This window comes from Diadema antillarum, unplaced genomic scaffold, assembly GCF_040938485.1.
Source record: "Diadema antillarum isolate AM-2024a unplaced genomic scaffold, OU_Dant_1.0 scf00000050, whole genome shotgun sequence".
Taxonomy (NCBI): domain Eukaryota; kingdom Metazoa; phylum Echinodermata; class Echinoidea; order Diadematoida; family Diadematidae; genus Diadema; species Diadema antillarum.
The window spans coordinates 516940-542988 of record NW_027270939.1 but is presented as its reverse complement, the minus strand read 5'-3'; the positions used below and the strand labels follow the sequence as shown (position 1 = coordinate 542988).

General features: G+C 37.3%; 1 protein-coding gene across 1 annotated transcript in view; it reads left to right on the top strand.

Moving 5' to 3' along the window:
- LOC139715535 (alpha-1,6-mannosyl-glycoprotein 2-beta-N-acetylglucosaminyltransferase-like) overlaps positions 1 to 18883 on the top strand; it is a 29095-nt gene extending 10212 nt beyond the window's left edge. The window contains exons 4-8 of the mRNA XM_071627101.1: positions 3668 to 3798; positions 11726 to 11801; positions 14454 to 14543; positions 17813 to 17937; positions 18763 to 18883. Of these exons, the coding sequence (XP_071483202.1) occupies positions 3668 to 3798; positions 11726 to 11801; positions 14454 to 14543; positions 17813 to 17937; positions 18763 to 18883 (543 nt within the window). The remainder of the gene's footprint in view (positions 1 to 3667; positions 3799 to 11725; positions 11802 to 14453; positions 14544 to 17812; positions 17938 to 18762) is intronic.
- The last annotated feature ends 7166 nt before the right edge of the window (positions 18884 to 26049 follow it).

The following is a 26049-nucleotide window of genomic DNA, read 5'->3' as shown; positions in this document are numbered from 1 at the left end:
GCTGCTCGCTACATGTATGTCGATAATGCCGTGTGTTTGATTATAATGTTTGGAATAGATTTAAGTGCTAAACATACCCACGTACTTTATTCGTGAAGGATTTTTTTTTTTCATTATTCAATGGAATTGTGTGCAGAGGAGAAAGGTGTATTGATACAGCCATTAGACCCAGCCACATGGAAATGCAATATTGTGCATACATGTAATAATATCACACTCTTTGTGTGTGTAGTGGTAATATCGCAAAGGTATCGAATTTAACTGCCTTCTCGAGATAAAGAGGTTTAGTTTGTATGAGTATGCATCTCTACACCCGGCAGCATCCATTACTGTTTTTAAATCAACATGTTTGTTTTTTTTAGCAAACATGAGTACCAGTAGAAAATGCAAGAATATGTGTTTACAACAGCTACATGAAAGATACCATGCATTGATCATGGTCATTTTGCCATGATTTGTCAATATCATTGTCTTTATCTTCAAATTCACCTTTATCTCAGAAAAGTATGCATTTCACTTCTTGCTGCCTTCCAAGCTATCACAAGCTTTGTAAACATAATTTCTTTGCCTGTCATGAACCAGATGCATGTGTGTCTTTGATGCTTTTACAGATCAATCTGTATCATTGTTTGCTCATATGCACAGTTTCTACACATCGTTATTGTTTTGGAAGGTTATGCATGTCCCTGCCATACTGCCTGGGTGTGCAGGCGTCGGCTTACATAAAACGCATGAAAGGGGAAACAATTCAAGTGTGTTTCTCTCATCAGAAAGGGATGAACAGGATATGGAAGGCACAGCAGCTACAGAAAAAGTTCACAGTCAAGTTCTTCTCTGCCACAGAAACCAGTGTCAATGCAATTGTCACTGTCACCACTATGGAAACACAGACTGTACAATGTGCCATCTGTGTTGACGTCTTCAAGACGTTTAAGAAATCTTTAACTGAATCAAGAACAAGGTCCCCTTAAATCAGATATTGATGGCTCTTCGACTGAATTGACCTCGGTCCGCTGCTTCTCTTTGAACATTCAGAAACCACAATCAGCACAGGGCTGCTATCTAATAGAATTCCCCATCGGCGAATATGTTTTTACTTTTTTTTTTTTTTTCTTTGACTGGCTAATGCTATAATGCACAAGCTCTTAACCTGTTAAGGACGGTTTGATTTTGCTACAACACGCATTTCCCATAGACACCTGCCCGAGTATACTCGGGACTCGTCCTCAACGGGTTAAAATAGAAATTTGATTGAATTCTAGGAAAAATACATGACCAGGCCCAATGTAATTTTCAGTCTGACCATATACATGGTATGGTCCTGTCAATTTCACATAGATGGAAAGCCTGAATATATCATTTCCTGTGTGATTGCATCAATTTCAGGTACGTGTTGTAGCCATAGAAAGCCATTGTCTTTTCAGAATGAGTGGTAGTCATGGCAACATTCGTAAATTTAGAATCCAAGACTCGTGACTGTTTCCAATGCAGTAATAATGACTCTGTCTGCAGCTAAAATTGACTCTCGCGCTCAAAATACATTATGTGCAAACTGGAATGCAAGTTTACAACTGCTTTGCAAGTACAGTGTAATCGTGGACCAATTTGGATCAAACACAATTCAACATGTAGCCTAATTTTTCCCTGTTGAGACATTACTTACAACAACAACAAAAAATACTTAACAATGTGGATTCAGTTCATTGCCACTGCACAGCCAACTGCAACATACATTGTACAGGGTGTACAATATACAATCAGTCTGTGACCTAGTTTGTAAAGTATGTCTTGGCACAAAGATAAAATGTAGATCCTTTATACTGGGAACAGCAATTTTTACTCCCTAAAGGGCATTATGATGGCACAGTTCATAGAATCCGAGAATTAAATGTTGTCAATCATAGAAAGCATTTAACCCTTTCAGCACTGATTTCCAAGGTGCCAAGCGTTAACGCATGATTGTTGAGACTCTACACATTAGGTTTGATGGGGTTAATGTGCCAGCCCACTTGTGAAAGTAGTTTTCCACCTGCTTTTTCTACCAGTACAGTGTTGAAAGGGGGGGGGGGGGGGGGAGGGGTGGCAAAAAGGCATCACAATTCCCTCCGGAGCTCTTTGGACTATGTTCTTCCAGGAAGGTTTTGCTCCATTAGGTAATGATGTCGTGATGATCCTCAAGGTCTAGTGTAGGGTATTTGCTAGGAATTTACTGGTCGTACATGTATGTTTGTGTGTTTTGTATCATATGTGCTGTATATTTTGTGAGACTGATGTCTTTCAGTGTAATATGCTGATGCAAAAAGCTGTCCGACAGTTGGTAAGGCAGCAACTGCACAAATATGGGGAGTTTTAGGCCTATATACCTGAGCTTGTATCATAAGGCATCGCTTTTTATTAGTCAGATTTTCCTTTTTGTATGTCTTCATGCTACAAATTATGGAATATGGTGTAAGTTGCTCTAGATCAGTTTACTGACATATGATATTCAGATTTCATGCACACCTGTGATACCAGGGTTGATTATGACCACAACAACAAGCTTGCTAAGTCTGTCCTACATGGCAACTACCAGTAGCTTCAAACAGGATGGCAAGTACTCAAGTGTCTTCAGTTAAAACAAGGACATGTGATACAATAAATTGTAATTTCTTCCTGAAAGAAAAAGAAATGTCCATGGTTGTATTTCAAGCAGAAACTGTGATATGTGCCAGATGATTTTTTTTTTAATCATTGTCTTTGTATAATTTGCTGATCATAATGTCCTGCAAAAATGCTGTGCTTGACAATAAAATTGCAGCCATGGAACTTTTTAGTATATTATTTGCCCATAAGCCTACATGTATCAGTAGTACATTCCTTATTTTCTGGTGTATAACTTCCATGTTAACAGTTGCCCCACCCCATGTACTGCTGGTTAGGATATATATCAATACTGTAAAGCATTCATTATTTTGTTTAGTGCAATATTTTGCAAATTAGGATATCACAGGTGGTTGAAATTGGGGGCAAGAACCACTGAAGTAATGAAATACATGTACATTGTACATAGTAAATATCCCTTTTCACTTCAGTAAATACTGCAATTTAGGGATTTCCCTCCATGGATATGATACATATTCCACAACTAATAACTTGTCATGAGTGGCAGTGTTTCATGGTAGGGGTGGCAATTTTCAGTCCACTTGTAAAGTTTGCACAAATAAAAAGCCACAAAATGATTTGCGTACACACACACACATAGCATGCACGCACTGAAGATGTTGCCAGTCCACGATACACAAGTGACAGTCCCTTTGTGTTGCCAGTGGAGGGGCTGGATTGGGCATTTTCGCCTGGGAAGACATGATGATAAGAAAGTGTACTACTCATCCATGCTAGCACATGGAGACATCCCCACATTAGGAAGTGCTACATATGTATACAATTGTACAAGGTTCTATGGCAGTTACCCCAGCTAGACAATTACCCCAGATGCTTCCCCTAACCCTAACCCTAATCCTAATCCAAATCCTAAACCCTATCCCAAACCCTTACCCTTAAACCCTATAATAGATCTTTACTCTAACCTTATCACTTGCCTAGATGCAAGATTAAAATGGTCATATCAATGATGAATTTAATTATTATTTCAGCAGAACAAAAAAAAAAACTTTGTGTTTTTTCACAGCTGCAACATATCTTTTCTGGTCTGGAGGCCACAAGGAATCATGAAGGCCTGGTAGTCTTCATGGAAGAGGACCACTACGTAGCACCTGACTTCTACCCCATGCTCCAGAAGATGTACACCCTCAAGAAAGAGTGAGTTGATATCAACCATTACCAATCTTATTACCTCCGCTAAGGAAGGAGGTTAAAGGGACTGTACAATACTGGTTGAGGTGAGGATTCAGCTTGTAACGTTTTGTGAGATTTAGAAACCACTCTATGAAATGTTAAAGAGCATACAATTCTAAGGGGAATCAAAAGTTTATTTGATGAAAATTGGCTTTGAAATGACTGAGATATTTAAAACAAGGAAAAAACAGAGATCCTAGTCGTGGCCTGTCAATTTTATTAGGATCGCTCTTTTTGATATCTCAGCCATTTCAAGGCCAATTTTCATCAAATAAATGATGAATCCTTTATGCTCTTTCATATTTCATAAGAGTTTTCTCATTATCTCACCAAAAAATGCTATAAACCCGAATCCTCGCTTCAACCAGTGCTATCAGTTCCTTGAAGTGATCATCGGCATTGGCTTGTCTGTTTGCAAAATAACTCCAAAAAGTTGTTAACGGGGTTGAATGAAACTTACAGGAAAAGTTGGTAATGACACAAGGAACGAATGATTAAATGTTGGTAGTGCTCTGGGAATTTTTGTGGATTTTTGAAGGATTTCTGATTTTTTGGCATATAATGTCAATGAACTTGGGAGTTCAACCTGCACACACTGGAGGTTTACATACGAGCGCTAATGTGCGTGCTCTGCTACTTGGGCAAGGCGCCACACAGTTGGAAACTGATGATGTAAACAAAAGGCTTCTTCATGGCTGCTTTTACAGGAAGCAAAGAATGCTTGTAAACAAGCAACCATGGGGCCAATGGTGTTTGATCCCCTTTGAAAGATGAGACAATGAGGGTCACAACCCAGCTTCTTTGAAGAGAGCCAAGAGTTTTCATGTGTCACTCAGTACATCTTTTCTTTCCCACTAATCAGTGTTCAGTAGTCACAAACTACCCAGGTCATCAATGTTGTCCTAAATACCTTGGCAACGTTTCAAACACTGTCACATGACTGATTGAAACAACATTACATTGCCACTGATACGTGTAATTTGCATGAATGAAATGTGCCCTAGTACAGTGTAGCAATCGTGATTACTAACTAGTCTTCATATTTCCATACACCCTTCAACATTTTCCTGTCTGAAACAACATGTCCTCTTTTCTAGGAAAAAAAAAACAAAAGGCAGAAGACAGCCTTGTTTCGAGGTCTATGTAAAAAGAAAAGTGTGAGAGATTAATGAAAGTACATGCTTTTGAAAAGTTTGCCTTCCCATTTTTCTGTGCATTGAGCTCTATGATTTGCAGAGTATGAAAACAGCTTGGATCAGGAAAGAAAACAAACAAATACATTTTAGGAAGAGAGAGAGAGAGAGACTGATTGAGAAGGAGAGAGAGAGAAAGGGAGAGAGAGGGAGAGAGAGATGGACTGACAGAAACAGGAAATGAAGACAAACAGGGTGCTGTTTGTTGATGTAGACATTGTCGAAACTGTCATTTGCTTTGTTGTCTTGCCGTTTTGTGTTTATGTAGTATATTTTCTCGAAAAATACCCCCCTAAAAAACAATAAAAAACAAAAACAATACATTTAAAACAAATAACAAACAAATAAACACAAAACTTGGATTGTTGTACATGGTTAAAACATTGGTTATCAATTACAGTAATGCATTAAAAGACCTTGAACACCTCTGTCTGGAGATACAATGTACCTCCTTGATGATCGAGGCCCTTGCACACCACCACACACTATAGTCAAGTTGTATGCTCACTGAATTAGGCAGATCGAGTGGAAAGCCATTTTTATCTCGGTCAAGAGGAGATGAGGGATCGACCAGCGATTCGATTCCATGAGTCGCTGAAGTCATGGAGTGGATATGACCTTGAACAAAACTTTTGACCCCCCCCCCCCCCCCCCCCCCCCTTCACAATGTCAGGGCACCTTCCCAGTTTGGTTTGGTAGTATCAAGGGGGGAAGGGCAGTGTGATCTGATCAATGCAAATTGCTGAATTCAATAGCAATACATTTAAACCTAAACATGCTTCGCTGAGGTGTATGCTGGCTTTGATAGGCCTGATAAATGACATGTCAACCTACCAGGTACAATGTATGTGGTTGAACTTTATAAAAGGGTGATCCTCATATGCATATGCTAACATTTTGTGGCGTCTCTTGCAAAATATACACTGTACACTGTAACCTCTGGATGGCTTCCAATGACTACTGTGGAAGTAAATATTTGACAAACCAATAAATACACATTGATAGCAGTAGTGAGAGCAGTTAAATGCCCTCATCTGTGCATGTAGCCTGCATAGTACAGGAATGTGATTATGTGCTGTGAAACTCAATGAAATAGAGAAAGAGGAACTTTCTTATTTAACTTTACAATGTACGTACAAATTGTATACATACACACGTGTATACAGGTGTATTTTTCGTTTTGTTGCATTTTACAATGACATTTGAGGTACACAATGTGCATGCATGTCGATCATTTTGCAGTGTGTGTGAGTACTTTGAACAAGTTACAAAATCTGCGCCACATTTGTGATTTCACAATTGTTATTACTTTCAGCCAGACTCTACGCCTCTGATGATGCAATCGTGCCCTGAATGTGCCTGATATTGTGAGAACTAGAGGCACTGCTGACAGCTGCTGTTGAGATTGCACACTGTTTGGACAATGCATGATTGTTAAAATCATGTCATTGTAGAAGAGGGAGATACTCACATAATCTGCATCTGATGTCAAACTTTTTATATTGTTTCATTTCTAGGTGGCACTGCACAAATATCGACTACCGTATAGGAACAAAAGTTCAAGGTGTAGAATCATCTGAGATAATTCTTAAAAACCTAGAGTGTAACCTAGATATTTTAAAAGGCCCTTGTGCTGTTTTAGTGGTGCCGCCAGTTGTTGGTGAAGAGCTGGAGAGCGGAAGCTGAGTGTGTTGAATAGCTTGAAGCCCTTTTGACACCCGCAATGTGATTATCATTCTTGACCAAGAGAAATCCTAAACCCCTTGCAACACTGACTACTAAATAATTGTCCCCGCCGAACGAGTTCGAGCAGGGGACTATGAAACGGGCTCCGTACGTGTGTGTGTCCGTGTGTCCGTCCGTCCGTCCGTGTGTGCGTCCGTGTGTACGTCCGTGTGTGATCAAAATCTTCAATTTGCTACTTCTCTGTCATTTATGAGCCAATTTTGATTCTGTTTGCTTTATATGATAGCACTACATGGGAGCTTTGAAACTTCTACACAGAATTTCAGTCGTGACCTTTGACCTTGACCTTTGACCTATATTGTACATTTTGCTACAAAATGCTACTCCTTCGCCATTTCTAACCCGATTTCGATTCCGTTTGCTTTATGTGATGGCACTAGGTGAGGGCTTCAAAACTTGTACACAGAATTTTGACCTTTGACTTCTTTGACCTTTGACCTTGATTTTTGACCTGTATTGTACATTTTGCTACAAAATGCTACTCCTTTGCCATTTCTAACCCGATTTCGATTCCGTTTGCTTTATGTGATGGCACTAGGTGAGGGCTTCAAAACTTCTACACAGAATTTTGACCTTTGACTTCTTTGACCTTTGACCTTGATTTTTTGACCTATATTGTACATTTTGCTACAAAGTGCTACTCCTTCGCCATTTCTAACCCGATTTCGATTCCGTTTGCTTTATGTGATGGCACTAGGTGAGGGCTTCAACACTTCTACACAGAATTTTGACCTTTGGCTTCTTTGACCTTTGACCTTGATTTTTTGACCTGTATTGTACATTTTGCTACAAAATGCTACTCCTTCGCCATTTCTAACCCGATTTCGATTCCGTTTGCTTTATGTGATGGCACTAGGTGAGGGCTTCAAAACTTCTACACAGAATTTTGACCTTTGACTTCTTTGACCTTTGACCTTGATTTTTTACCTATATTGTACATTGGCTACAAAATGCTACTACTTCGCCATTTCTAACCGGATTTCGATTCCGTTTGCTTTATGTGATGGCACTAGGTGAGGGCTTCAAAACTTCTACACAGAATGTTGACCTTTGACTTCTTTGACCTTTGACCTTGATCTTTTGACCTATATAGTACACTTTGATACTAAATGCTACTTCCGGCGGGGACATATTTTACGCACCGCGTAATTTCTACTTTTCCTTGTTCAGTCATTGAATGATTCCATACTTCAAATAGTCACATCGACCAAGGAAAACGCTCAATTTGCTCATTGGCCGTTAGTGCATGAGCCTCTTTGGATTTGCTCCTGCTGATCATTTGAGAGTTTTGCTACCAAATGCTGGCAGCAAAATTTGGTTATTCAAAGGTGTATTTAAAAGTCAAGAAATTTGATGAGCAGATCTCCGAAGGTCCTTTTCCTGATGGCTTTGAACTAGTCTTGAGTAACAACCCTCTGCTTGCTACTCTTTCAATGGCTACGGCAGGAGAGTACGGTATGTGGCAAAGCCTATTAAAGTACACTTGTACATGACCCAGGGTCAAGCTAGGGGTCAAGGTGTGCCTGTATGTTAGTTTATGTCACTCGTCATCTCAACTTTCTTGTGTATTTTATATCAATCGGTATCAATCATTTCACATTTGTATTACTAATACCAGGGATGTATTGGGAAGAATAAAGTACTTCATCCTAAAGGCAAAAGCGTGAACTTAGACTCAGATCATACCATTCCAGGCTCTTTTGTGTGGCAATTAAATCTCCCATATATATAATGTAGGCCCTATGTACACCTTGTATTTTGAGGCCCATACATTGTAGTTCCCGTCCATTCTAAATGGCATCCCTTTAATTACGATACTCCCTGTACTTTCCCTTCTGTGCAAATTTGTCCTTTGAACTTACAATATGTACCTAATCTCATTTCTGCAGTTGAACAGTTAGTGACCCCCACTTGCAGATCCTATCTGCAATTATGCTTCGTTAATCTTGATAACACATGTGGGGTTGGCCAGTTCATCATCCCATATGGAATCATAATCCAGCCCATTGCCCTCCAGCTTCCTGTGATGATGGTAACTTGTCACAAAGTACTGTCTTTGATGGGATTTAACATGCCTTGTCATGATGTCATCTTGGTATTTCACACTTTGGGCAACTATAAATACCTGACTCACTTTGCTGGAAAAGTTATAGCAAGTAGCCTTTTTTCAGGCAAGAATTCAATTTTTGCTGGAGAAGACTGACTATCAGGAATAAAAAATCAACAGGAGAGAGAGAGAGTGAGAGAGATAGAGGAGAGAGAGAGAGAGAGAGAGAGAGAGAGAAGAGCTTTTGAAAGAATAGTAGCAGAAGAAAGGCATGAGAAGTAATTTATTTGCCAAACTTGTCATGTCATTCTTCAGAAAGATATTCAAAATTTGATGTTAAATTGTATTTCCTTATTGATATCAAAATCTGTTGTGCAGGTGCTTCCAATTGATGTAAAAACATTTTCATACAGTGTCACTGTGTGTATATTTGATGTGTATATTTAATTTCTTTTTTAAAGATTTCCTACTACTTTCTGTTAAAATATTGTATTTTGACTGCAGCTATAAAACAATAATGCAAAAAAACGGCAAAGCCCGGCATTGAACAAAGTCATTCATTTAGAGTCTTCAAAATCTGCTGTAGTCAAAGGTTTTCCATATCTTTTTGTTTGATCAAATATGTGTAGAACCAAGAAAAATGTGTTTAACCTTTACTCTTCAGCTACATGTACAACAATTGTACACTGTAATATGTATGCATATTCCTGATACATTGTACAATGAGGTGTTTTCATGGGGGGGGGGGGGAGTATTGATCACAAATATCAACTTCAAAGTGAATTGAATTGAAATATGAAAGAGGATGAGGATAAGTTTTTGCTTCCTCTGATGATGGGATTTCCTGTTTGACAGTTTCCTGCTCTAAAGAATGAAACTGGTATCTTTCCCTGATTGGCTGAAACATTCAGATTTTTGTCCTTGAACAGTGACACGCATTTTTAGCCATGAACTTTTCACATCAAGTTCAGCTTGAAATGATGGTATCATCGGGTGCCATGCTGCAGTGTGCTCTCCAGCACTGAGATTTGGCAGTTTTGCTCATCAAAAATTAATTTCTGGTTTTGCCATTTTGGATTCCATCACATTGGTTTTCCCCTTCCCTCTCGCAAATACTGTATTTAAGCAAGAAGTTTTTGCAAGTTGGTGCTAACAGCCATTTTCGAGGCTTAAAATGTTTTGCGAATTGACACTGGCATTCAATGCATAAAATGAAGACAAGAACTTTAGTGTGCATTTTAATTTCACAAATTTTGGCTCTCAAAAAATTTGTGAAATTAAAATGCCCACAAAAAATTTCTGGTTTTACAGTACTGAAATCACAGGTTAATATTTACATTCTCTATATTGCCTATGTTGTGTCAAGAACGAATATTCACTGCTAAACAGATTTGCATATATGTATGTGTACGTTTGCTGGGCAGGACTAGTGCAACACCTCGACTCTGGGAGTGTTTACCTTGTGTGAGATTACTTTGGACCTTTCAAAATTTGATACCAGTACATAGCCCAGATATCAGTTTGTTCACTGTAGCGAAAATTGTGTTCACTACATTTTGTATGTGCATCAGAATGTTTACACCTGAACATATTTATTCAGTGTAATGGTACAAACCATTGCAGTATTTATTACTACCAGTGATTACATTGTTCTGCAAAGTTTACCTGTGGTGTTCTGTGTATTGTTATTCACAGTATTTGATAATTAACTAAGTGTGTACACCTGAGTATTAAATGTCTGAAGAGTATCAGCCACTGCGCAAACTTAATTTCTTGCATACAAATGATTCTGCGATGCAGAACTTGTGGACAGTCTCACTCCTCTTTAATAAAGCATTTCATACCGAATTCTGAAATGCTCATAGACTTAATGCGCAGGCCACCAGATACCCATACAGAACAGGTTAAAATCTACAGTCTATGGAAATGATGAAGTCATCACATTGAGGAAGAATTTCTGCTTTCTCTTAAAAAGGAAATAGTTTTGCTTGTACCTAACTTAGTACTGGTTATTTTTAAGGCATCTTATCTATTTTGGCACATTGCAGTTACAGCTAGGATTATTCTGTGCCACTATTAGATTTGTGTCCAATGCTGGTGATTTTGAAATTGTTAAGTCCTCTGATGTTCAGTTGCCATTCTTTGATGACCAGAATAGCAATGATGCAAAAGTTTATATGTCTTTCATATTTGACTTTACACATAAGTGTTTGCTTCCTTTGTATGTTATAAATTCTCATAGGTTTTGATTGAAAGACAAGTAGCATGTTATTTTCCTTCCCTTTTCTATCAAAGGTTCAATGGCATTTGCAATTTTATTAAACAAAAATCGAATCACATTCTGTTTGTTGAAAACTGAGTAATGACCAATAAGTCATACCTTTATATTCAAAATGGTTTTAACCATTGGAGGTAATGTCATAATACTGTTCACAACCCAATCTGGTCGTGAAGCTATAGAACCTAGCCCAAGTGCACAGGTGTTAATGAATACAGCATGAACTCTTATTGTAGTGCTCCTTACAGCTTAAAAATTCTCATGATAATATTACCATAATGGCAGTTGGGCTGAGGAAAAAAGAGAAACTTTTTAAGAATCTGAGCACCAATTACATCTTTATAGTCCTTACTGGATGTAGAACAGGCTTGAGAGATTAACACACTCAAAATTTGTAACCGGTTAGTATCATAAGGTAGTATCACCACGAGCACAGTGCTACTGTACAATATGTATCAGTAGTCCACAGATTAAGTTTGCTCTCTTCAGGCACAGAAGCAAACATGACCCATGGCATATATATCAGAGCAAATTTAGAGAGCTACATTTACCTATGTCAAAGTATTTCTGAGGGACAAAAATTATGTCTTATACCCCCCTATTTTTTTTCTTCTTCTTCTTCTTCAGAAAATGCCCGGAATGCGACATCCTCACCCTGGGAAATTATGACAAGACATTTGTATACAGAGATCGAATCGACAAGGTAAGTCTATCAGTTTTACCATCTTATGCATGCATTAAGTCAAGAAGTCACAAGTTTCACACAACATACCAGTACAGTATGTATTACCGGATGTTTTTATCAGTTCTTCTGGTTTGTGAATAATCCAAAAATTAGAATCTATTGCTTCAAGTGTTCTAAATATCCTGTAGATTTTATGAAGCAATATTCATTCATAGAAGATGTCTCCCTATGACAAACATACAGTGAGCTCTATGTGTGATTCCAAGTTATCAGTATAAAGGAAAGTGCTTTTTATCAATACTTATCTGTTATTTTTTCCCCCTCTGACTTAAGGAGAGACTTCTGAGTGGGTGTTGTACTGATGAAGAGTCATTCATTATATTACACTTCCTGTAGATTACATCAAATTTTTTGGCTTTGTTGGTTGAGGAGCAATAGGATATTTTTTTTTTCCAACACCTTCTGCAATACTGTATAACGTGTTATGATACCATCAGGTGTGAGTTTCTTCAATTTGTTTCCTCCTACAAATTAGAGTTGTTAAGATCGCAATTGCTGATCTGAAAAAGTATTGCTCCTTTTCCAAAGAAAATTTTGCGATATCCACCTTGGATGTGATAATTATTCATTGCAATTGTGTTTATGGAAGGCAATATTTTTTGCAAGTTATTTATTTCTGAAAATGTTGGTTGACTTAAGAAATTCCTGGAAATAAAAACTTTGCAAAATATGCTGCCTAAACAGTATTATGCAGATAGTAGCCAAAGTGTTGAAGATTACCGTTAGCACGATAAATCTGACTGGTCTGACATGGGAAATGATGTATAGGAAGCATTAAAAAAAAGCAGTAACAGGGACAGAGGGTGTGTTGGTTTCCTTCCTATTGTAATCAGTGGTTTAGGGGTTTTTACTCATTCAAGAGACAAAAGTAGTGTTTAATTCTGTTGGCCTAAAATTATTGAAGTTTAGTCAATAAGGGATTCCATGATATTGAATGGTAGATAAAACCATTGATGATGATAATAACTGTGATGAAAATTAATGATGATACAACTACCAGTCTACTTCAGATAACTAGTTAAAGGATAATAATGATGATAATGATGCCAATAATGCAACAATTTCAATAATAATGATAATCCTACTCCTCCACGCCGTAGTCTTCAACATCATCATCATCATAATCATAATACATGTACTGTAGTAATAATTACAGTTTGTAATGATAATTTTCATCCAGTTTACAAGCTCATCAGAATTATATGCATAATCAGTAAACAGACACTCGACAGCCTCCATCAAAATGTCAGCTGTTTTGCCAGAGCTATGTATTACATTAAAGGCTTCATGCAGTTGATGTTTTCATTGATTCCAGGCAAACAAATTGATTTTTCACTTTCATATTCCCACATTATTTGAAGTTGAAAGAAACATACCCTCATGCTTCAAGAGTGAGGAGATAGAAATCAATATAAGCCCTGCCTCAGCATCTGTTTCCGTTTACAGGCTCTTGAGTTTTCCTCTGACACTATACAGTGTACATAAGATAGAACTTCAGTCTTGATGGTGGGCGGTGGTGTGGATTACTTACAAAACAAGTCACAGCTTTCATGTTTGTTCAGCAGCTTCAATCTCCTGTTTATGCTTTTTTTTTCTTTTAAATTCTGTGTGTAAGTGTATATCTGAGCCTTTTCTTTTGTATGCATTGACTGTTAGAGCTGAGTAGGTCTTGCGCAATGCATATCATGGAGATTTCAGAGTTTTATATGGAATGGTTTAAATTGTTCACCAAAATGTATTTTTTCTTGTGTAAATATGGATTGACGGGTATTTTGCTCTGCTCTTCCCCCGTGCTAATAACAGCGTATAGGGTACATGTAAGTCACGAAATATGTGCACATACACTCTCTCTCACTCGTGAACAGTTAATCATAGATGTGCATTGTAAGAATTGGTATGGTGCATTACTATAAAAGTAGATATTTTCGTGCGACTAATTTTTCGCGCTCGGCCGGGTAAGAAGAGTTTCACCTTTTTTTAATTCCACATAAGACATCAACTACTGGAACATAAGGCAGGCAAAAATATTCGCATGCTTTTACTTTCGCGCTAGTTTCTGGTTGCGCGAAATGCGCGAAAATGCCAACACCACGAAAATTTCCTCTTATACAGTATATTGTGAATCAGCTCTTCAGGGGAGCATACAAATTCATATAATTCTTGCAGAGTCACTGTCAAGGAAAGTGCCCTTCATCTTTAGCACAAAAAAAAAAAAAAATCAATTTCAGAGAAACATTGGAAAATGAAAGCTGGAGGTTGTGTTCCAGGAATATCTACTCCCCTCATTGTTTTTGTGCAATTTTGCAGTAATGTATTAATTAATTTTCTCACTAACCACTTTTTGTTCTGCATTTGTTTAACATGATACAGTGTATGTTGATGATTTTTTTTTTTTCAATGCTACTGAAACCCATGTTTGTTTGGGTTTGTTTTTAAGAATTTGTTTGCTGGTATTTTGGTTTGGGGCTTTTATTTTATTTTTGTTTTGTTTTGGGGAGTGAGTGTTTTGCCAGGAATAGAGCTTTGACTTTGGTAAGGTTAAAAATAATGAGCATGCATGCTTTTCGGCCACCTGTTTCACAGTGTTTTCTCCTCTTGGTGTCTATTAAGGTTGATATATTGACCTGGCAGTCATCAAAACACAACATGGGCATGTCTCTGGACAGGAGAACGTGGGAGAAGCTACAGCCCTGTGTACAGGTGAGACATTGGAGGTGTGGTGTGTGTGTGTGTGTGTGTGTGTGTGTGTGTGTGTGTGCATGCATGAAATATTGCCCTATGGGGCAATATCAGTAAATGTTGTCCTAATTATGGTGATGTGAAGGACCAATTTGCAAGATACATATGTACATGCCACACTTTTTTTTTAACAGGATCTCCAATTTGAGATCCCCCCCCTTGCTCGAGTTTGAAGAAAAAAACTGGATATTTTAAGGATCTCCTCAGAAAAAAAAAAGAGGAACAAAACAAAGCAACACCTGCCATATCAAAGTTATTTTTTTAACTAATGTGGTATTGCAGTTGAAATTTTGCAACTGTACATTATTATCTGTGACAAAGTGGTAGTTACTCACAAAGAACCAATCCAGCTCATTTTGTATGATTGTTGTTATGTGTAGCCTGAACAGTTTGAAGTTTTAGGCAGAGGAGCCAACTGTATGAGCCCCTGGCTGGGTATGTGATATCTTGCTTCCGTAATGAGTCAGAATCTAATATGTACATGTATAGACTTCTATAATAATCAGCAGCGTTTGAAAATATTATAAACCTGTGATGATTCAAAGTCTTAGACAAGATATGTACAATGGTGCCGTGAACCTGAAATTATTGTAATGTGCCTAGCACATTCACGCCATCAAGGAAATCCGTAATAAAATGTAGATAATGAGTACTGCTAGAAGCCTACTTGTAATCTTGTATACAGCCTCTTGGGTAAACTGCTGCAGTAGCAATAGTGAATCAGGGTTTCAGACAGAGATGTGCTAGTAACCTGGAATGTGCCCACAAAATTTTCAGACATTGCCAAGGAACTACAGCTGTAATCCTCCAACATAAGGACAGATGCCACAGTTGTTAACTCCACCAAAAGACTATACAGACCAGGGGGCTGTTTCATAGAGCTGTTCTGAAAGTTAGGAACAACTTAAGAACGACTGGTGATCAGTTCTTGTGCTGAATTATTGAAATTCTGATAAGTATAGCACATCAGAACTGATCACCAGTCGTTCTTAAGTCGTTCGTAACTTTAAGAACAGCTTTATGAAACAACCTCCTGGACTCAAGGGGGCAACATATATGATAGAGTCAGTCACACGTAAAGTGCAATTCATTCTGCCAAGATTTCTATGCATGGACAATTACTGTGTGTTAGAGCTAGAACATAGCATGTGAAAGGTTGATTATACCTCAGGTGCCAAGCATGCTATTCATTTAGCCCATCTGAGTTCCCTTGATTCTATAATGAGTAAGAGTCTTTTAGATAAATAGCATCTTGTTGATGCGAACATTATCGCCATAGGAAAGATTGTGCCTGGTGCAGTAGAAATGTTTCATAGCATTTCCAGAGAGAAAGATCCTTTAATTTTACGTCAAGTGTCACCTGGTAAACCGTGATAACCCTATCTGGGTCTGCATGAGTAGGAGTCTCTGAAAAATATGTCCCCATGAAAAGGATGAGGGCAATGAAACAAGGTCTTTGCAATAGATGAAGCAAAAGGGTGTTCAACTGCTTACATACAAGTCATGAGACATTAATGCTTTTCTGCTTTTCACTTGACAGAAACAACTTTCATTGTTTCGTGCACTTCTAATTACGGTAGTGTAGATTCTGTAGGAAAAAAAAAAAGTGAGATTATTGTTGACTGGGATATTTAATCATGATTCGCTATACTGTGGTGAGATTTAGTTCTTGATTGAATAATTTTACAAGTTCTTTGTCTAGAACAATCCTACATTTATAAGTTTGTAAGTGGTTTTCTTCTTTTAAATTCACAAAGAGTCTTGCATACAAATGAGGCATACATTTCTCACACAATAGTTGCCTCCTGACAGCATCTACTGAAAAGAACAATACGAACAAGAAAATGTAGAATTTACTTAGGGGAGTTTCGAGCCAATAGCACTGATGCCATGGCTCTATACATAGCTGCACAGAGAGGGAAGTATACATGTGCTGCGGCTGAATCATCAATTAGGAATAATTGCTTCCCAGGGTATCGCCTTACCTCCTCAATAGACTCTCATGTGATGCTGAGTGTGAGATTTGTCGCGTTTTGGATCTGCCGCAGAGTGTAATACTGCCAAGTGTAACATTTCTCTCCAGTAGTTCTGTGGACTCTTCTCGCAGCTGCTGTCTATATCATACACACACACCCACACATAATTTTTGTTTCCAGAAGGATGGTCTAAGGTTTTCATGATTTAGATATCTCTTTGCTATTCATTTAAGAACAATACTGTTGGCCACAAAATCAGTCACAACAAGCTTATTAAAGAAAATTTCAAATACTTGAGTGTGATTTTTGATAAACAAAGACTGAATTTAAATAACTATGTTGATATGTGTTTGGTATATGTAAACCTGTATGTAATATCTATATTTGATATGTTTTGGCCATGAGATTCATCATTTGAGGGCCAGGGAAGAAGGATTTAATGTAAAGTTTTTTTTGTACCATAATAAGCTTTGTTATTGCTGCAAGCTGCAAATGGGATTGTGTATGTGTATTTGTGTATGTTTGTTTGTTTGTTTGTTGGTGTGTGTGTTTCTCCATACAGAGAGAGAAAAAAAAAATAAAAAGAAGATACAGAAACAAACCTAGTTCCTGCAAAATGTAGGGAAACGAAATGATTTGTTTTTCTTTTAATAATGAAGTGGCTTCTTCCCAACTCTTGCCCTTTGACTCTTAAACGGGGCATGTAAATGCTCAATATTCTATTCGTGATAAAGAAAAGGGAAATTGAAATGAAAAAAGAAAGTACCAAGCGGAACTTGACAGGAAGTAGATTTAGAGAATGATTGTAGAAGCCAAATTCTTATCATGCCTAGATTACATTAAAATGCCAATTGTACTTGTATGATGCGTGATACAGTTCCTCAGTGATGTAAGCAGGAAAATAATAATATCTGTGTCTGTCATTGAAGATTCTCTGTCCTTTCTTGTGTTCTGTTTAGACACCCAGTCAGTAAACTCTTTTCTTTTTCCTGGTCTGTATGAATTTAGTGTCAGATGCCATATCCACAAGTTCACATTTTTAATGTGCTTTTAGAAAAGGAATCTAGGTAGACCAGTAAACTCTTTTCTTTTATGTCCTGGTCTGTATAAAGTTAGTGTCAGAGGCCATATCCACATGTTCACATTTTGAACGTGCTTGTAGGAAAGGAATCTAGAACTTGTACTTCAGTAAAGCTGTAGGTAATGATACTAGGTGTCACATAACTTTGCTTTCTTCCTATTTGTGATTGACAGGTGTTCTGTACATATGACGACTACAACTGGGACTGGACCATGAACTACGTCAGCCACAAGTGCCTGAAATCACCGATGAAAGTCATGGTCTTCAAGTCACCACGCATCTTCCACATTGGAGAGTGGTAAGTTGTGACCCATACAACAGACGAGCCTGGAATGAAAACAAGATAGCTGCCACCATGTCAGAAAGACCATGAGAATTCAAATGCATATGTCTGTTTATGAAAATCAAACAATCATTCCAGCACATTGTATGAGATAGATTTGTATGTCTTCAATCTCCAACATACAACACACTTTCAGATGTGGCTTGTGTCAGCTGTAAGACCTGTTCAACTCCATTTTAAGTGGCAGTACTTGAGGCTATGAGTGAACCTAAAAACCTACATGCCCTGCTGTCTCATGCCAGACATGCCTTCATTGTTATCAGATGACGGAACAGGAACAGCAGTTGCCATGTGTCAGTCTGTGGAAGCATGAAAAAACCCTGTCCACCTCATTAATACCAACACCAACCTAGTTGTACACAAAGTCAATGGCATAAATGAGTCATCGTCCCAAGAGGCTTAGATACATGTCTGTCTTTTTTTGTTTTCTTCTTCTTCTTCTTCTTTTTGGTGGTGATGGTGCTGTTTTATGGTAATATGGTGCAGTTGGAAAGTTTTAGGAATCCAGCCCACGTCTGGTAGCTCTGATAGGACTGCTCAGAATTTTTTTTCATTTTTTTTTTCAGGTAGTTAACAACATCAACATATCGACTAGTTCCATTGAATCTTTCCCCAATATAAGATGTGCTGTGAAATGCAGCATTGTCAATTTGAGGATGACAAAATGATAATTTCTGCAGCAAAATTTCCCCGATGATTTGATTGGTTTTACTAATCAGAGCAATCATTCATCCCTGAGAGATTTCTCACTCCTTGTTCACCGTTCTCTTTCCTTTCCAGTGGTATCCATCACAAGGGCAAGTGCAGCGCGGACGATCTCATCCAGCGTATCAATCGAGCCATTGCTGCGGACAGTTTCATTTTAAAGTTTTCTCTTTCTTTCTTTTGTACTCTGAAGTAATGAAGTGTTTACATTTATATATTAAAGTTGAACTGACAAAGATGCTGTAATGGCAAATAGGCTTTTTATTCATCTATGTACACTTGTCGAATCTGCTGTCGGTCTGTGCATTTTATATATTCGCTTCAGTTGACCCGTTGAAGACTAGTCGAGAGTATACTTCAGCAGATGTCTATAAGAAGTGCTTGTTTCAGGGAAATCTGTTCACCCTCAACGGGGTAACCTGCTTTTTAACATGATACATCTGGTTCCTGTGAGCCTGCTTGATCCTGATCCTGATTTCTGTTTTACATCTGCTGCCGGTGTCTCAGGTTCTGGAGTATGTTCAGGTGACCAATGTATTAAATCAAGTTGAAGTAGATATTTTGTATCAGAGTGGTGCTCTTTCTGTCTCTCCCTATCTAATGTCCGTAAATCTATCTATTATATCTATCAATCTACTTTTTCATCAGACTATCTATCTATATTTCTATCTACCTGTCCAGCTATCTATCTATCTGTCTATCTATCTATCTATCTATCTATCTATCTATCTATCTATCTATCTGTCTGTCTATCTATCTATCTATCTATCTATCTATCTGTCTATCTATCTATCTATCTATCTATCTATCTGTGTATCTATCTACCGGTATGTCTTTTCATCTTCATCTATATCAGCAATGATATTTGGAAAAATTTGGGAGATTTAAGGTAGGATTCTTTTGATAGATTTGCTCCCACATAAGCTGTTTTATATATTATTACTATCATATCTGAAATTACTCTATCTTGTATTTATAATACCATATCATATTCTCAAGGTCTGTCCGCTCAACATTTGCACATGTAATTTCAAGTATAAATCCTTTGCAGTCAATATTTCATCAGCCTAGACCAAGAGCAAGCCACTTTCGTGTAGGCGCATAACATACAGTTGAGTGTCAGGGTCACATGTACTGGTATAATGTATGCCACATGGCTGTGAGTATGCATGCACTTGCAATTGTCGCAGTATCCAAAGGCATGTTGCACTTGGCTGGCGTCATTGAGCAGAAATCATCCCATGGCTATATCCCTTTGTCTGTCACAGCGATACATGTAGGTGAAATATGGGAGGAAGTATCTTATCGAACAAAGCCGATGGTATCAAAGAAAAGAGTAAAAACAAAAACAAAACTGGCTTGAGAGGATAAAGCACATGGGGACTATCCCAACCCACCCCCCCCCCCTTATGATCCTTTTAGGGATTGTTAAAATGGAAGAGTAAGCTCAGAGCGGGTGCCAATGTGCTGCCATAGGGAACTGATGCAGCACAGTATGTACAGTGGCAACTCGATATAAAGAGATCTGATAGAACAGAATACCTGATATAACAAACTAATTTCGCCTGTCTCAATAAATGTATTTCCTTTGTATTGTATTGTTTAATGACTACTGATATAACAAAATATCTGATATAAAGAACAAATTGTCTTGGTCCCAAGGATCTCATTATATATACTGAGTTTCCACTGTATTAGGTCATGTGTCATGTGATGGTCATGTGATTGCTAAATAGTCATGTGATGTGTTTAATGTGTAAGTTTGCTTCTCTCTCTCTCTCTCTCTCTCTCTCTCTCTCTCTCTCTCTGGTGATGAACCGCAATACGTAATATGTATCGCTTCCATCTTTTAAAGTCACTTATTGGCTGAAGAGTGGACAGAGGTGGGAATTTGAATGCCTGCCTCTTTGACCGTCAGAATTATAAATGACAAATTGCTTTTGTGGTCAGTATTATCAGTGTATCTTCTTTTTTTTTAATCATTTTCTACCTTGAGCATTTTTGTGACAAATATTAGCAGGTTGATAATGATCGTGTAGAGTTTTTATAGCTAATGTGTATGACTTTGTCAGAGTTTGAAACACTGCCTTGAGAGCTCAACTTGGAAGACCAGGGCCCCATTTCATTAAAAAAAAATGTTAGCAACTCTTGCTGGAATGGCAGCTTCCCATAGCAACAGCCAATCAGGAAGCTGGATTCTTGTCATTACCATGGCAATTGCTCTTCCAGCAAGAGTTGCTATTATATCAGCTCTTTATGAATTGGGGCCCTGGTGTAAACAAAGCTCACTGAATGCTGTCCCCCTCTTTGCTTCTTCATCAGTGATACCTTTGTGAAGCATGAAATTGGTCAAAATGTAATTTTTAAAATGACAACACTGAGAGCCTGTATAACATGAAGAGTGGCAATTGAAGGGATGGTATAGTATTGGTTGAAGTGAGGATTCAGCCTTTAACTTTTTGCAAGATACTTAGAAACCACTTCATGAAATGTTTAAGAGCTTGCAATTCTAAGAATTCAAAGTTCTTTTGATGGAAATCGGTTATGAAATGGCTGAAATATCCAAGAACTAAGGAAAACAAAGCGATCCTAATAAAAGATGGGTCTCACCTTTTATTAGGATTGCTCTGTTTGGGATATCTCAGCCATTTCAAAAACAATTTTCATCAAATAAACTTTAAATTTCTCTTTAGAATTAAATGCTCTTTCATATTTTATAAGAGGTTTCTCATTATCTCAAAAAATCATCATAAAAAAACGTTGGATACTTGTAGCCCCATCTCAACCGAAACTGTACCATGCCTTTAATTTGCAGCCTGTTCCATGTGCGCCATGCCATTGATGTCCAGCTCACATTCATCTGCAGCCCTTTGCAATTTCAGGCCCTGCTGCAACATCTGCTTTCACTTTACATTGCCTTCAGGTACAAAATTATTGTATCTGATGGCACACATGATTGACTTTATGGGACTGCAATCTAAAGTTGCGTTTATCTAATTTGAGAGAGAGGAATCACCTTTCAAAATGTGTTTCGAATGGCATTTATGAACATGGTTTTGAAATGCAATACCCAGTTGCCATGCTGATCTAAACATCAATGGCGACTCGAGTGTTGTCACTGCGAAGCACTGATCTCTCTAATATAGGGTGGTTTTTTTTTTTTGTGACCAACAGCTTGTACAGTATACTGGAAGTTGACCTTGGCAGCTCGGAGAAATGCATTTCAAAACGGCATTTTGTGTATCTATTCACAGAAAGGGAATTGTGGTCTGTCAGAGTGTTGACTATACCTTGATTCTATGGCTACATGCAACTTTTAGAGACCCCACTACAAATATTTATGGGGCTGATGTCGTGGGAAAAAAAAAACCCCAAAACCCTGATATTGTCTGAGCTTGGTAAACAAATATTGCATTGATTGTGATGAATATCTTGAATATATCTTGTAATGTGGTCTACATGTGCAATGCAAAGTGCTGTGATTCAGAGCATACCGTGTGTAAGAGAGATTTTATAGATTCTTTTTATTCCCACTAAACACTTGTGTATTATTGAAGCAATTCAATTGTGATTTGAAGGTATGAGCATGGATGGACTTTTTGCAATTTGTGGAAAGAGCAATAGAGATTTGATTCAGAGAACACATGTTGTGAAGAAAGCACTATGTGACATTGGCTGGAGACAGGGGTTGACAGATCATTTGCCCACCTGAGTTTGGTATTAGCAAAGTTTAACTCTGTGAGAGATTTTTCAATACGTTTATTTCATGGTAAGCTTGTGAGTAATAAGACTTCATATCAAATTCGTACAACCAGCAGCATTTTCCTCACGGTGCAAGCACCTGTACGGTCTTTGCAGCGTTGTGCTTGTGCCAATGGATAAATGAACTCCTGTGTTTGGTCACCTGTGGTTGTTTTTGGTGAATATTTTTTCTTTATGACGACAAGGAAGAAAATTATAACCAAGTGGCTCTTGATCCATGCGTGATCTGATTTTCTCATGCCATTACATGCACCTCACATGACTTACCCCATGGCCATAGAAACCAAGGGGTGTGTGCACTCTAGATTGTAGCGTGGTCAATATGTAGATCATTGCCTTCATTGAAATTCTTTGCTTTATTTTCTGTAAAAGTGTATGGTTTCATGTTTGTCATATTTCGTTCTTTGATGTTTGTATTTGTTTTGTGCGCAATTGTATGCTTCCCTTTTGATAGTTTCCAAGATTTGTATTGTTGTTATCCATATGTTACATGTGTTGGTGATTCCATAAGTGCATCATGTTTTTGCTCGTCACATTATGTGTGTCCATCCTGTATACGCCATATATTTTGCGGGGTTTTCATTTTCGCGAATTTTGCGAGTCTTGCGCTCTTCGCAAATTCAACAACACAGGAAAATATTAACTCTGATCACGACGTGGATACAACACGCACGCATACATTTCTTCATTCATTACCGTACTCCATGATCATGAATTTATCCACTCACAAAATTGTTGGAAAGTCCAGATTCGCACACACAAAAAATAGACATTCTAAATATATGGCGTATACAGTAGTTCCCACCATCTTATTTCCTCCTCCTTTTTCTCTTCCTCGTCCTCCTCATAACAGCGATTCAGAAATACAAGGATACATGTAGTCGTGTTGATAACCAGGCCTTGTTGTATAAAAGTCAAGACCAAACATAAGTCAGAAAATCAAACATAAATCTCTAAATACTTAATTCTGATTGGCTGATAATGGACTTACGTTTGATTTTATGACTTATGTTTGATCACATTTTTTTATGCAACATTGCCTTGCAAGGTATTAGTTAGGAAATAAAAAAAAAAAGAAGCATCTAAAAAATTGGATTCTTGGGGTCTTAGTTTTCCTTTTAATTGTTTAAAAGTTAGGGGAGAAAATGAGAAATAGATATGACAGACTTCAACTTGGCAATATGTATTTCATACTGCAGGAAAATTAAACAAAGAATTCAGTCAACTATTATAGTCACTGGATATTACAGGAATGTACATAGCATATGCAGTAATATAATATGTGTACAGAAGAGATCGTACAGATGAGGCTGTGCACTGTACCTATACTAATCACTTTACTAATATGTTTCCTTCTGAAAAGCATCGATTGGATTGCTGTTAACATTGTATTATAGTAATAATACGACATCAGTCAGTACTCGGCGCTTTGCTGTATACATACCTAAAATTTCGATACTCAGGAGCAGGTCATAAGATTCAGATAAAGGGAAAATATATATATAATTATATTCATACTTGTCATGGTGAAAGTTCACATATCATTACAGAGAATAGACACCTAGATCATCACTGGCTTTACTGTGTCTTTTTTCTTTTCTTTTTTTTTTCATTGCTGTTTTATCTTTTTAATATTAAAGGCAATACAAATTCAAAAGGTGACTTTTAGGGGAAAACACAAGCAGACCAAAAGTCTTATCAAATATCTGGTGAAAAAATGCAATCCACAAGCAATTAATAATTTCACTCAAAACAAAAGTGATTTTTTTTTTAGCACTTCACCCTCAAACTCCTAGAAACCTTCATCACAACCAAATCCTCATGCATGTCTGTGAGCTCAAAAGTATGTGTAAGTGTTGTATTTCGCTTTGATTTTTGCAACAGTGATGCACAAAAATTAGATTAAAAGAGTGATTGTTTTATTTGGTTTTAATGCAGATTTGAGCATCTTATCTTGGGAAAGAAAAGGATGAAAGTGAACTCACTAAAAGAAAGTGACATATTCTGTGAAGGGACAGAAAACAGTTCACATTTTTGCTAAGCATTTTCACACATGCAGAAAGGGAGATGGGAGTTGTTGTCAGTGGACTTCATTTTTTTAAAAGTGTATCTATTTATTTTGTTTTTGTGTGTATGAGAAAGAAAGTAAACTATCCCAACACCAACTCCAAGAGACTGTGATGCCCATCAGAAAAGGGCCTTGAATGCATAAACCATAACAATCTGTTAAGATGGAGAAGTGTGCATACACGTAGCTTGTGGTAAATTTGCCACAGATTGCTTGCTTGATTTTATGTCAAACAGAGCCCGTCTGATAGATAAGGCCCAAAGAGACCTACAAATTACAAGTAACTAAAATATCGATTGAACATGTCCGAGCAGTGAATTTTTTTTTTAATGAAAAGAATTACGTAAAGGATTTGTTATTACTTTGAATATGGTATAAAAGTTTGCGATGTAAATGAACTTACAGCGTTGTTATTTAACGTGGTGATTCCTTGAAACAGTTGTATTTCTTCGGTTTGGTGCTGAATCTTATTATTGTACGTATTTCAAACTTATTTTTCATTTAAGAAATTTTGATTGTTCATATATAATTGTTTCAGGAACAGAATTTTTAAAAGCCTCTGAAGCTCTAAATTTACTGTATACCTGATTCTTGAATTAGCTATATATTTCAAAGATTACAGTTTGAAATTCATTATCTGGATTGGAAATTTTGATTAAATTTTGTGCATGTTAAATGAATATATTGACCACGTCCATATAACCTCTTTCCAGTATGAGTTATGTGGTGAAATTCAGCATTGTCAATTGGACAAGATGATTATTTCTGCAGCAAAATTCCCCAAAAAACTTTTAAAGAGTGTTTTTATTCTTGAGATTTGCCCGTTATGGAATTTGTACATTCCAAAAAGAGCAGCATTTACTTTCTGTGTGTGAATCAGAAAAAAGTTAGTAATGGAGTGGACTAATGTGGGTTCGGTCAGAAAACTTCTTATCAGGTAGAATAGCAATTTGTATTATTCGTTTTGTCATTTTATCAGCTGGAAAACACAAAGGTTAGTATCAATGGTATTCCAGTACATGTTGGTTGTTTGACATAATGCCTTTTAACTGTAAATAAAATGACAAGAGGTAACTGTTATTCTGTCTACGGATGTTTCTTTTCTTAAAGGGGAAATCCAGTCCAAATATAAGTTAGTCTGATAAGAACAGTAAAATATAACGAGTTCAATGGTAACATTTTGATTTAAATCGGGTGAAAAATAAGGAAGTTACTGCATTTGCTAATTTTTCATGAAACAGTTCTTGAACGGTCAATATGAATATGCAAATGGCAAAGGGAGCATGTCACACCCTCACAACTTGCCATATAGTTTGTACATGAAATTTTGAAATTGCCAGTTTTTCGTTCAAACACAGTTATGCCCAGGCTTAAATCCTTATATATCTATTAACTGATCACTATTCTGAAGTTATTCAACCATGAATAACATCGTTTCAAACCTCAATTACAGAAACATTGAATTTTCGTCATTTTTTGTCCACGATCAATGGAAAATATTTTGAGGTTATGACATGGTTGGCTCACTCATT